This window comes from Panthera tigris, chromosome B3, assembly GCF_018350195.1.
Source record: "Panthera tigris isolate Pti1 chromosome B3, P.tigris_Pti1_mat1.1, whole genome shotgun sequence".
Lineage (NCBI taxonomy): Eukaryota > Metazoa > Chordata > Mammalia > Carnivora > Felidae > Panthera > Panthera tigris.
Window position 1 is genome coordinate 136320478 of NC_056665.1, and position 12622 is coordinate 136333099.

At 53.8% G+C, this 12622-nt stretch overlaps 2 protein-coding genes across 2 annotated transcripts in view; one reads left to right on the top strand and one right to left on the bottom strand.

Moving 5' to 3' along the window:
* Positions 1-284, top strand: part of PPP4R4 (protein phosphatase 4 regulatory subunit 4) — a 105340-nt gene extending 105056 nt beyond the window's left edge. Inside the window, exon 25 of the mRNA XM_042990460.1 lies at positions 122-284. Coding sequence (XP_042846394.1) covers positions 122-143 — 22 coding nt within the window. The 3' untranslated portion in view covers positions 144-284. The remainder of the gene's footprint in view (positions 1-121) is intronic.
* Positions 285-418: 134 nt separating this feature from the next.
* On the bottom strand, positions 419-7543 carry SERPINA10 (serpin family A member 10). Its single transcript, XM_007099429.3, is given in 5 exon segments — positions 419-647; positions 649-726; positions 2675-2805; positions 4358-4523; positions 7493-7543. Coding segments are annotated over 5 exon segments (585 nt in total). The 3' UTR covers positions 419-488.
* Between the last annotated feature and the right edge of the window lie 5079 nt (positions 7544-12622).

Here is a 12622-nt window from a genome sequence, read left to right on the forward strand (position 1 = left end):
TCGGTCTGTGTCTCACTGAATGCCTCTGTCAAATGATCTGATGCACCATGGAGTAGCCAGGGCCGCGCTCAGGCCAGTGCTGTGGTCAGGACTGACTGCAGCTGTTTTGTTCTCATTTTAGTCACCAAGAAATGATTCTATGACAGATTAAAACGCGGCTCGAGAGGGAAGTAAAGGGAGCGAAGCACATGACTCATGGAAAATGTGTCTTCCTCCCAAAGGCTTCGTCTTGAAATAGTGTTCCGATCTACCATTTTTCAAAGTCCTGATATGTGAGTCACAATGGAAGGTAAAGATATTCTACCAAACCCGTCTTGAGTCCATAACAAAGGCTCTGAGAAACAGGCTTAAAATACCAGATGGACTGTCCAGACATCTCCTTAAAATCAGTGAATTTAATAGTCGGATTTATCTGAGGATGGCTCAGACCAGCAGAGGATGAGGGGGACACTCTCTTCTGCCGCCAGGTGCCAATAACCCATGTGGGTTCAGCTACCTCGGGTCCGGCGTCTCCTGGAGCACCGTGTACTCACACGTGTCTGAAATCGTAGGAGAGCTGGGTTCACCACCCTGCCCCGAAATAGAAGCACTCCAGAGGTTTCTTCATAGATCATGAAATGACGTGGCTGGTCTATTCGGATGATGGGGAAGCATGGAATCAGCAATCGTTTCTAACAGGGTTCCCGTCACTGCCTCAGCTCCCTTTTCATCAACTTCCAATCCCAGCTCTTTGTAAAACCCGGAAAAGGAAATGATGTGGGAGACCATTTGTGTGGCAGTGGAGGGGAAGGAGCTGGTTGAGCCCCTTGACATTTTTTGCTACGGTCCCACCCACGGGGCTTAATGGTACAGGGCTCATCTGTGCCGAGAGGAACGGTCTGAGGTGGTACCAGGGATTGGCCTAGAAGCCCGAAACAATACCAGGACACCCCAGGGACCCCAAAGTGAGGTACATTGCGGGTGTGCACCCAGGGGACTCTGCCCAGCCAGTTCATGCACACATGCATCAAATACACAAATAGTTGGTGAGCATGTACTTTGTGCTGCTGACTCTTGAGCGGCTGTTGCCTCCCCTCAAGAAGGTTTTCAAGCTGCCTGGGACCGCAGGATACTTTGACCTTCCTTTTGGCAGGCAAAGCGGGGGCAGGGGTGTGGTTACTCTTCTGTAGAAGCTTCCCAGCACCTGGTGCAGCGCCGAGGCGGTCCCTGGGGTCCCTCCGGTTGCCCGTACTCCCTCTGCCTGTCATGTTTGGGAGGCCCTTTTGTCCAGAAACCTCCTGTGATGGAAATGATGCACGTACGTAACTTCTATAAGGGAAGATAGTGAAGACATCTGTGGTTAACCTAGAGATTCTCTAATTTCTTGGAGTGAAAATTTACTTTCCAGAGTAAACAGGAGGAGAATATTTAATGGCTTGCGATTTAAACTGTAAAACAGCACACGTCTTCATTTTTAAATGTGTTTACAGCAGAAGTTCTTTGAGGTGCTAGTCTGCAGGGTGGTCGTGTTTATTTGTCTTATTTTCCCTGAGACGGTAATGTCTGATTGCAGGCCATGGTTAGCCTACTGGGTCCTGCTTAAGTGGTTACCTTTTTCTTTAAAAAAAAGTTTATTTTTGAGAGAGACGGGGTGGGGGTGGGGGAGAGAAAGCACAAGTGGGGTGGGGGGAGGAGGCAGAGAGAGAAGGAAAGAGAGAATCCCCAGCAGCTCCCGCACCGTCAGCACAGAGCCTGACTCGGGTCTCGCTCTCTGGCCGTCACAGGTCTCGATCTCACAAACCGTGAGACCATGACCTGCGCGGAAATCAAGAGTCGGACGCTTAACCTCCTGAGCCGCCCAGGTGCCCTTGAAAATCTCCCGCAGAATTGGAAGCTGCAGTTGTATGGGAGAGTACGAATCAGACTCCAGACTCCAGACCTGAGAAAGACCGTAGTGGGAGATGGCGGAACGTTTTCCTGGTTGCGATAACAAGCGGGGGTTACTGCTGGCATTAGTGACACCGGCCAGGAATGCTAACCGGTTGCCCGCGATGCACGAAACCCCTCTGAACAACAGCCCCCCCTCCAAACCAGGAGGGCTTCCGTGTGGAAGAGGACTAACCCTGCTCGTAGTAGCTTCAGAGTCAGAACTGAGGCCAAAGAGCATGAGTTACTTAGGGAGGAGTTATGGGGGGGTGGGGGGGGTATAACAAAAACAATGTTAGCCATTTGTGGATTGAGCTGCTTTTCAAAGAATTCGTGAGTTCTCTGTCATTGGAAGCATCGAAAGAATGAAAACCAGACAGCTATTTTGTAGGGATATTCTAGAGGGCACTTCCCCAAGGGGTGGGGAATTGGGCCAGGTGACCTCTGGGGGATTCTTTCATCTTGAAAGTGGTGTCACTCCATGCAATTTTAATGAGTCTGTGACCCAATTTCCATTTCAGGGGAAATCTTGAGCGTTGGGAGTGTGAAGAGGGAGAAATCCACATAAGAGAAATTAAATTAGTTACATGTTTTAATAAAGTAGCTCAAAATGACCAAAATATCCAACTTGAATGCTGTTTCGAGTTTCGCGTAATTTTAAATCTAATTTTCTCCTGCAACGTGGCATTTAATCGATGTTAAACAGTCTGCAAAAATATTTGTTGGTTTTGATCACCTTTCATACTTAGGGGCTGGGCCCTAATGAGGCATCTTGACTTACCTTGGATACTTTCCGGTTTCTGGAAGCAACGGAGAGGTCACATAGGTCAGCCTGGAGTTGGAAGATTCTTCCAATTACCATCTGCTCAAGCAGTTCATACATCTCCTACTTTTTATTTATTTTTTAATGTTTATTTTTGAGAGAGAAAGAGAGACCGAGCACGAGCGGAGGAGGGGCAGAGAGAGAGGGAGACACAGAATCTGAAGCAGGCTCCAGGCTCTGAGCTGTCAGCACAGAGCCCGACACGGGGCTCGAACTCATGAACCGCGAGATCATGACCTAAGCTGAAGTTGGACACTCAACCGACTGAGCCACCCAGGTGCCCAAGATACATTCATTCATTCATTCATTCATTCCTTTAGAGACAGAGCACAAGCGGGGGATGGGCAGAGACAGGAGACACAGCCCGGCCCCTCCCTGGGTCACCCCGTCCAGGGTCCCCGTTCTCATTGAGTTTATGTGCTGGTGACTCCCAAAAGTGCCTCTCCAGCCTGGACCTGGCCCTCAGCTCCGGCCCCAGCTGCCCCTGGGCATCTACAGATCTTTCTTCAAAACATTGTTTTTGTACAGCTTATGTATTTTTGAGAGATGAGAGCGAGCCGGGGAGGGGCAGAGAGAGAGAGGGAGACACAGAATCCGAAGCAGGCTCCGGGCTCCGAGCTGTCAGCACAGAGCCTGACGCGGGACTCGAACCCACGAACCGCAAGATCATGACCTGAGTCGAAGTCGGGTGCTCAACCGACGGAGCCCCCCGGGCGCCCCGATGCAGAGAAGTTCGGATCCACACGCTTCGCACTGAACCTATGAACGTGTGCCCAGACCTGTCCCTCCCACGGTCTCTCCATTTCGGGAAACGGCAAATCCAGCCTTCCCGTTGCTAAGGCCCAAAACTTGGCCATCTTCTCTGCCTCCCTCTCGCTGTCCCCCGCCCGCATCCGCTGCATGGCACACCCCGTCACCTCTAGCTTCCTGGCGGTCCCAGGATCTAACTGCTCCTCGTGCCCCCTGCTCCACCCGTGTGCCCAAGTGTCACAGCGACCTCCTGACCGCTCTTGCTTCCTCCCTCACCGCCACCCACCCCCGCCCCGAGTCTTTTCTCAGTGCAGCGGCTTGCGTGACCCTTGCACACAAGTCACACCACGTTGGTCCTCTGCTTTGACCCCTCCGGTGTCTTCCCATCTTCCTCAGGAAGGCCATAGACTCTTCCAGGGCCTGTGACGTAGCTCCTGGACGACTGGGCCCCTGGTTCATCCCTGACCTCTCCCACCGCTGTAGCCCCCCGGCTGCCCTGCGGGTCCTCGAACCCACCAAGCACCCTCCTCCCCCAGAACTTTCACCTCTGCCTGTGACCCTTCTCTCCCCGAAGAGATCCAGGATCACGCTTCATCTTCCGGGGTTTGCTTACGGCTCCCGCCTTCGTGAGCTCTGCCCTGATGGCCCCTGCCCTCCCTCTCCTTCCCTGCGCTATTACAATGTACATATTGCTTGCCTCCCTTCACTAGACTGTGCACCGTGAGGGCTGGCCCGTGCATGCATCACAGCGCCCGGCACATAGGACGACCTTAAGTAAGTGCCGGGGGTCGGAGCTGACAACAGGACGAACGAGCCCTTGGCCTCCGGGAGCCCGCCACCCGCGGGGGACACGGGCCCTGGACCATGGTGTTGGAGCACTTGTAAGGACGGGAAGGCTGAGCGCCTGTAGGGTGAGGGCAGAGCGGTCCCTGGTTTTCATGTTTCCGGGCCACGTGTCCACGGGGGCGGCGGGCAGGCGACCTTCAAGGGCGAGGTGGTCACCTGTTTTCCCCCTAAGGCCCACCAGTATGGTGGCGTTTCCTCCCTAGGGCAGATGAGAAAATTCTTACCAAACATAGAGGCAAATTCGCCCGCCCTGTACGTCGTGGACTTGACTGCCTGTACTCGTCCACCTTGGTGAAGAGAGCGTCAAAAGCGGGGAGCCGTTTCCTTGGGCGGGTGAGAAAAGAGCTCCCTGCAGAAGCCGCCCACCTCCAGAGCAGCCGGCCCGCTCAAGTAGTAGGGGGCCCGGCTTCTCTTCCCCTTCCGGCGCCAACTACGGGAGTCCTGGCCTTCCCCGGCTGGCTTGGACCAAGCTCAGGCAGGCGAGATCAGTCCCCCGAAGACCAGCTTTTCCCAGGCCTCTTTTCCCGGCCGGCAAAACACGCGTCCACCCACAGGCCCGACGGCAATCACACACGGAGGCAAGGGAGGGTCTCCCACCGGTCTCTCAAGGTTCCGGACCTGAGCAAGATCCACTCTCACACCAGCTGCTGCCCTAACAACCCACTTCCTTCTACACCTGCTGCCTGGGGCGGACTCCAGCCCTCCGGAGGGCTGGGGGCCTCTCCCCGCCTCTGCCTGCATGGGGGTCTCCCTGACCGCCCCTTGGTCTGGTGCACGGCCCTGCGTCAGCAGAGACCACAGGGGCACCGGGGCGACCTCCCCCGTCCGCCCGCTGCTTAGGATGTTCTGAGCGCGGGGTCCCTTGCTGACAAAGAGCCGCGGAATCGGAGGAGGCCACCGGTACGCTCTCCACACACGTCGTCCTACTGAACAGAACAGAATGTATGCAGGGGGCACCTTCCTCCTCCAGGCGCCAGGGTGCCTCAAGTATACCAAGGGAGGCATCAGCCTAAATAGAACCTGAGAGGTGGGGCACGTGGGTGGCCCGGTGGGTTAAGTGTCTCTGTCTCAGGTCGCGATCTCACAGTTCACGAGTCCGAGCCCCGCGTCGGGCTCTGGGCTGGCAGCTCGGAGCCTGGAGCCTGCCTTGGATTCCGTGTCTCCCTCTCTCTCTGCCCTACCCCGCTCACACTCTGTCTCTCTCTCAAAAGACATTAAAAAAAAAAAAGACAAGAATCTGAGAGGTAAGAAATCAACCACTCATCTGTCACTTCTCAGCCCAGAATGTGCCTGGAGTAGCACCCCCACCCCCAGCCCTGGAAGGGGCGGGCTAGCTCCCTGGGCAGCAGGGTCCCTGGGAAGAAAGCCAGGGACTCGAGGGTGGTTTGCCCAGTGAGTGTTGTGGGCATGAAATCTCAAGCCTTGAGAGCCTCTTCTTCTGGCCACCGTCCCGCAAAGGAAGGCTCCTGGGTCTGTAACATGACTCTGACCCGCCCCTGCCCTTTTCAGTCTAGCGGGGAGGGCTCAGCACTGCCCGGACACCCACCCCCTCACCGTGGAGCCCACCCAGAGCCAACGAGAACATCTCTCTCCCCCATACCTCACCGGCTGGACCTTTGAAGGCCTTTGATCCACTGGCTCTTACCAGTGAGTGGCCCCATGGTGCCTAAGAAGGCCCTTCATTCAGAGAAGAGACGCAAAAGGCTAAGGTTTGCAGCAGACGTTTGCTATTCCAAAGCACGCCCCCTAGTGGACTGTTGCTGATTACCATCCTGCTCGGAGGTGGTGGTGTTTCTGGAAGTACAAAGACACAGAGACAGGCTTCCCACGTTCCCCAGCTCCTTCTCCAACCCAGGGTGTGACCAGAATCCCCCCACGTGAGCGTCTTCTTCTCCACCTAAGGTGGCCCTCTAGTAGGTTCCAGCTCCTTGTGGGATGGAGCTGCTCCAGGGGCTGAGCACCTCCTGTGAAGGAAGGCGATGGTGGGTCCCACGGAGGCCATCTGGATCCCCATCCCAGGGCTGGGCACCACGTGGGAGGCGGGGGCAGAGATGATGAAGACCTGCCCCGCCGGTCCCCCCCCCCGCCCCCCCCGCTAAGGTTTTCTGCAGTGTGAGTCAGGCTTGGTCCAGTTCCAAATCACAAAACATAAACCTTCCTCTGATTTACGCGGTGGTGGTCTTCACGGAAAATCCGGTGGGAATGAAAGCCGTGGGGGGAAACTGGCGTTTTTATACGAAATCAAACATCCCGGAACCGTGAGCATCATTCACCCGTGGGGACTGGCAGTGGGTGGGACATCTGTCATGTGGGACCTGGGTCACTTCATTGCGAGGGACGGTCCTGCGTGGTCCAGTAGGTCTGGCGTCTCTGACCCTCATGCACTAAATGCCAATGGCACTTCCTCAAATCTTTGTGAAAACCCAAGCGCCCTGACAAGATTCCACAGCATTCCCTTGAGGCGGTATCTGCTCTGTGGAGAGGTACTGCCTGCTGAGGTCAAAGTGAGGGGGGCAGATGGGCTTGTGGGAGCCGGGCTTGACCTTCCCATCTGCCTTGTCTTGCAGCAGCAGAGGAAGGGGCTAAATCTTGCAGACTGACGGTCGGGGGTGGGGGGGGAGTTCAGCTTCGCCAAATGTCTGAGAGAAACCAGCGGGCTTGGAGCAGGGTGTCCACGGAAGGCTTCGGAAGCACGGTGGAAGTCATCGTGTTGTACTTGACCACCCGTGAGGCTCTTACAACGCCTGCCAGGAGTTCAGGATGGATCCTTCTTTAGAAGGGAAGGCAGCGGGGTGGACTGGGAAGAGCGTGAGGGCCCCCCTACTATATTCACTGGGGAATGCAACTCAGCCGCTCCAGGCTTGCTCCCCCCCCCCCCACCCGCCGCCCAGTAAAATGGCCCGAATGGCCCTCTGGCCTGTGACTATCTCAGCAGCACCCAGAACCAGCAAGGAGGTGGAAACAGGGAGCTCCGGCCCCCAGGAAGCGCGGCTCGGAAGCTCTGTGTCGCCGGCAAGGACAGGAGTCCTGCGCTGCCCCCAGCAGGCCAAACTCGGTGCCTACCACTCTAGCTTGGCTTCCTTCCCAGCTGTGGACCGCCAAGCTCCCCAACCTCACTCGGCCTCAGTTTTCCGATCTATAAAACGGGCCCCCCGCGGTAAGGATTACACAGGGGGTGCCGATGAAGAGCTCGATGCCTGGTAGGAAATTCTGATACATGCTAGTCCTTGCATGACGACGTTAGAGCCAGAATAAACGTCAAGAGGTCATGCAGCCCCGGGATTTGGACTTTCCAGAGGAGGAAATGCAACCCCCCCCCACCCCCCCCAACCAAGGCCTTTCCTGCCAGCACTGGAGCCAGAGCTGACCTGGTCCCCTGGTGATGAGTAAATTCAGAGGAGACAGTAGCACCTTTCCTGAGCTCCCTCAGGCAAGAAGTCACCCGGCAGGGCCAGATCAAGGGGGCTTGTAAAGCAAACTCTTCCTGGCACCCAAGGGGCCAAATGTCTGAAAAACAAGGCAGACCGGTTATTGGCATAACCAGGCTTCAGGAACGCAGTGAGAGGCTGCAGTGAGTGGCTGTGCGTGGATCAGATCACGAGCAGGGCTCGGGGAGGGGGGTAGCACGATGTAGGAAAGGCGTCCCCAGTCCTTGCGACGCGCACGCGCACGGGGCAAGGGTCCCGCCGCTTATCCACCTGCTTCTTTCCCTCATCCCCATCCGCCTTCTGGTGTCCTGCTTCTGCTCCAGATCGTCTGCCCTGCCTCACCCGGCTGCAGGACGCCTCACAAGATTGCAGAGGGACCCGCTCTGTCCCCAGCCCTGCAAAGCTGATGGCTCAGGCAAGGCCCGCAGCGTTGCCCCAAGAAGCCCGGCGCTGCAAGCCGGTGGTCAGCGAGGTGGGAGCCACTTCTGGATAACTAGGAGTTTGGTTAGCACCCGCAGTCACCCCAGCCCGGGAGACTAAGTAACAAGGCTCTCCTTGAGATGGGCCTTTTCTTTGGCGATCTCAAAAGAACCTTTGAGTAGGAGAGAAACAACGTTTTCTTATAGGGCACCAAGAAACAGATACTCAGAAAGGTCCGTAACCTCGTTCAAGGGCACAGAGCTCGGGATTTGAACCTCGACCTCCGGCTCCAAAGGCAGTGCTGTGTCTCCCAAGGCAAGGTCTTGCTCGAAGCAAGACCACCTGCTGTGGCAACACACGTCAACTAAGAAAATGGTCCTTCTGCCCGGGAAGGACTTAAGCTACTTACTCCCTGACTGTGTGCAGGCAGTAGGATTTGAACTGGACCCCCAGTGGAGGCGGGACCTAGGGTACAGGCAAGTAGAGGAAGAAAGATCCTTTTCCTCCTGGAGTGCAGTGATCTGGGGGCAGGGAGCACCAGGGAGCCACTGAAGGTTCTAGAGCAGGGGAGAAGTAAGATCAGAGGTGGGCTTCAGTGATCTGATTCTGGAAGCCCTATTACTTATTTTCTGAGTTGGAAATAATGGATTTTAGGTTATGAATGGAGATAAAAAGAAGTTTTTTGATGAGGGACCAGAACAAGGTTGGAGAGGGGAGAAGGGCAGATGGCTGGGTGGGGTGGAATATGTCCTTGCTGGCCAAGGTCACGGACAGACACCGCCCACGTTTCACCAGCCCCACCCCCACCTGCTCCTGGGCAGCTCCAGTCCCAGGTCTCTCCCCAGGGATGTGTCACGTGAGTCTGTCAACCATCCTCTGTGCTGTGATGTCTGCCCCGTGGCCCCTCTCCCGTTCACCACCCCGTCTGCCTTCGGTGAGGTCTCCCGTTGTTTGGGGTCTCAGGTGTTAGATGCCCCGGCACCGCACAGCTGCTGTGCCACCATGGAAATGGGTGCAGGTGCCCAAGTGCCATCTGTAGGTGCTCCCAGAGCTCCCAGTCCCCGGGTGCCATGCAGAGCCCGGTGTCTGGAGTCTGTACGGGGATGCTGCTACCCTGAGGTCCAGCTGAGGCGGGGGGGACAACCCTCCCCACTCGGTGCCGTTTTTCGTTTGAGCCTCAACCTCCTTCTCCGCCCGGTGCTTGGAACAGCTCCCACCGTCCCTGCCCGTGAGCCTCTGTCCTGTGCCAGGAAGGCAGGCAGACGCTCGTAGCCCACGCTCCTTCACCCTCCTCCTGCCCACGCCTCTTTCCCCAGATCGGCACACGCCTGTCAGCTCTAGGTGACCCCGTCCCGGCGTCCTGGCTAAACCCCAGCGGTGGGTGCAGCTTGGAAATGGAGTTTTGCTTTCGTTACGAAGCACACAAACTTGGGAGTCAGACTGGAGTCAAACACAGGATCTTAACAGCTGTGCAAACAGGCACACATTTTAGAATGGAGAGAATCCTAGGACTGGCTTCGCGGTCAGGTTGTTCTAAGAGTAAATGGGATGTCTGTGGCAAGTCCTTGGCCCAGGGCCTGGCATGGCCATGGGAACTGCCGTCGGCATGATTTATGGCCCGGCCCCAGGCAGAGGGTTGGACCGATAGCCTGTCCAGGAGTCCAAGGGCTACGTGCAAAGGTGGGGGTGGGAGTTGGGAAGGAATGGTTGCCTAGTTACCGAATGATCTTGAGGGAGCTCGCTTCAGTAGAAATGCAGGCTCAGGACCTCACAGACATTCTCCCCAGGGCGGCTGGAAGTTCCCCATCCAGCCACGTGGCTTCTGGTCCAGCCTTCGGCACCCAGGACACGGGGACACAGGGCTGGACTCTGGGCTGGGGGAATCGGGAGCTAGACTGCCTAAAAGTAGGATACTTCTAGGTGCTCACCGTGATTCTGGCCCCTCTCCACCCCCCACCCCTGCACACGCACACATACCACGTATGTGGGCACGCACCTGTTCTTGACCGTGACCTGTCTGGTTATATTTTTCGGTTCTGTTGCTGGCCGTTACTTATTTGTTTCAGTTTTTAACTTAAACAATTATTGTAAGTAATTTCAAACTCACTGCAAGAATGGCTACACGGCCCTTCTGTAACCCCTCACCCAGAATCACTGAGTTTTAGACGTTTTCCACGGACGTTTTACGGTTCTCTTCTCGCTCTATGTCTATATCTGCATGCGACCCACCCCCACTGTCTTATACTGAACCATTTGAAATGGTTAGTTATCCCGGAGAGTGAGAATATTGTCTAATGTAAATGGCAGCAAAATGATCAACTCCAAAACATTTAATATTGTTACAGTACCTGAAGCTGCCACCATACTCCAGTTTCATTGGGTGACCCCCAACATCCTTTGTGACATTTTTATTTGCAGTACGGGAGCCCATCAAGGGCTGTCTGCTTTATGTGCCATGTGGTCTCGGTCTCCTTGAATCTGGGACAGTGTTCCTCAGCTCTCCCTGTGCCTTTCATTATGTTGACATTTTGAAAGGCTCAGTTCGGCTATTTTCCCGGTTCCCAATTTGGGTGGGTCTCAGGGAGCCCCTCGATCGGCCTCTGATGATACATTTTTGGGGGCAGGAATATAAAAAAAATGTTGGGTCCTTCTCAGAATATCACATCCAGAGGCACCTGCTGTCTGTGTGTCCCTAATTGGCCATGTTTATTTTTTTATTTTTATTAAAAAGCTTTTTTTTAATGTTTATTTATTTTTGACAGAGAGAGAGAGAGAGAGAGAGAGAGAGACAGAGCATGAGTGGGGGAGGGGCAGAGAGGGAGACACAGAATCCGAAGCAGGCTCCAGGCTCTGAGTTGTCAGCACAGAGCCCGACGCGGGGCTCAAACCCACAAACCGCGAGATCCTGACCTGAACCGAAGCCCGACGCTTCAGCGACTGAGCCACCCAGGCGCCCAGGCCATGTTTATTTTTATAACTTGGTTGAGGTGATGTCCACTTCTCCCAATCTCTACCTACCGTGTCTCCTTCTGCAATAAGTGATTTGTGAGGAGATACTTTGAAACACATTTAAATATCCTGCTTTTCGCCAAACTCCTCCTGCCCCCAGATGTGTATCCATTGAACGTTCTTGCCCGAATCGGTTTTTTTAGGATGGTAGTCTAAATCCGCTATTCCTTTCGTATTTATTAACATTCTGAGGATAGACTCATGGGCTCAATTTTATTCCATGCATTTTAATGCATTACTGGTCTTATTATATATGGAGATGTATTCATGTGTGTATTTAGTTAGATGTTCAAATTGTCCCAGGTATACATAGATGTTAGAAATGTGCTGGAAATCGTGAGTTTATACCTCCAATTCACACCCTAGCCCACAGCATTCTTTCTGCTTCCCCCATTCCATATGTGCACCTTTCTTCTTGCTTAACCCTACAAAACATATACGTAATGTTATATTTGCTATACCCCGCTCCACTTTGAAAACCAAGCGTGGAAAGAAGGCTTCAAGATGTGTTCCTTTTATTCTTCAAACCGGGGGTAAATTGTCCAGGTACCGTGTTTGGAAGTTCCTTGGGCGAATCCTTTTTTCTCACCTTCAGTGTGATGATGTTCTCTGTTTGTGATACGTCTCAATTCATTTGTTTTTCTTTTCATTGTTTTTTAGGGCTTTCCTCGTGTTGCTCACTTAATTTTGTTTTTGAATATATAGAACATTAACATTATTCCAGTAGTCTAAATCATGTAAGAAGGTCCCCGGAGAGAAGGGTCATCCTCTCGGACTCCTTCCTCTCTGTGCCCCGCCCCCATCCCTTGCAGACACGGGGACGTGTTTCCTTATTTCTTTTTCTTCCTCACCAACTCAATTCCTAGAAGTCCTCACTATTCTTAGTTTTTACAACTTCATAGTTTATTGTTTATCGCTTACTCTATTGTTTATTCAACCAACTGCCTACGTCTGGGCATTTGAGTAGTTTCCAGTATCTTGCAATTACAAATAATGCTCCCATCAATAACCTTGTGCAGATTATTTTTAAAAATTGTGAGACGTTTGCCTTATGGTTAAATCCCTAGAATTTCTGGATCAAAAGCAAATCTGTATATTTGTTACATGTCCTGGGTTGAATAGTGGTTCCCAAAAAGCTACGTCCGAGTCCTAACTCCGGGTACCTGTGAGGGTGACCTTATTTAGAAAAAGGGTCTTTGCAGCTGTAATTAAGGCAAAGATCTTCAGATCAGATCATCCCAGATTTAGGCCCTAACTCCAATGACAGCCATCCTTACGAGAAAAAGGCCTTCCCGGGGCCTGGAGTCTATTTCCTGCCTTCCCAATCTACGTCATTGGGCTGCCCACGTATTTATGTACCAGTGCCACAGACTTAATTAGAGAATCCGTGTGGTTTGGTGTAATCTCTGCTCGAGCTGGTCCCCTATCCTCCCCATCCCCT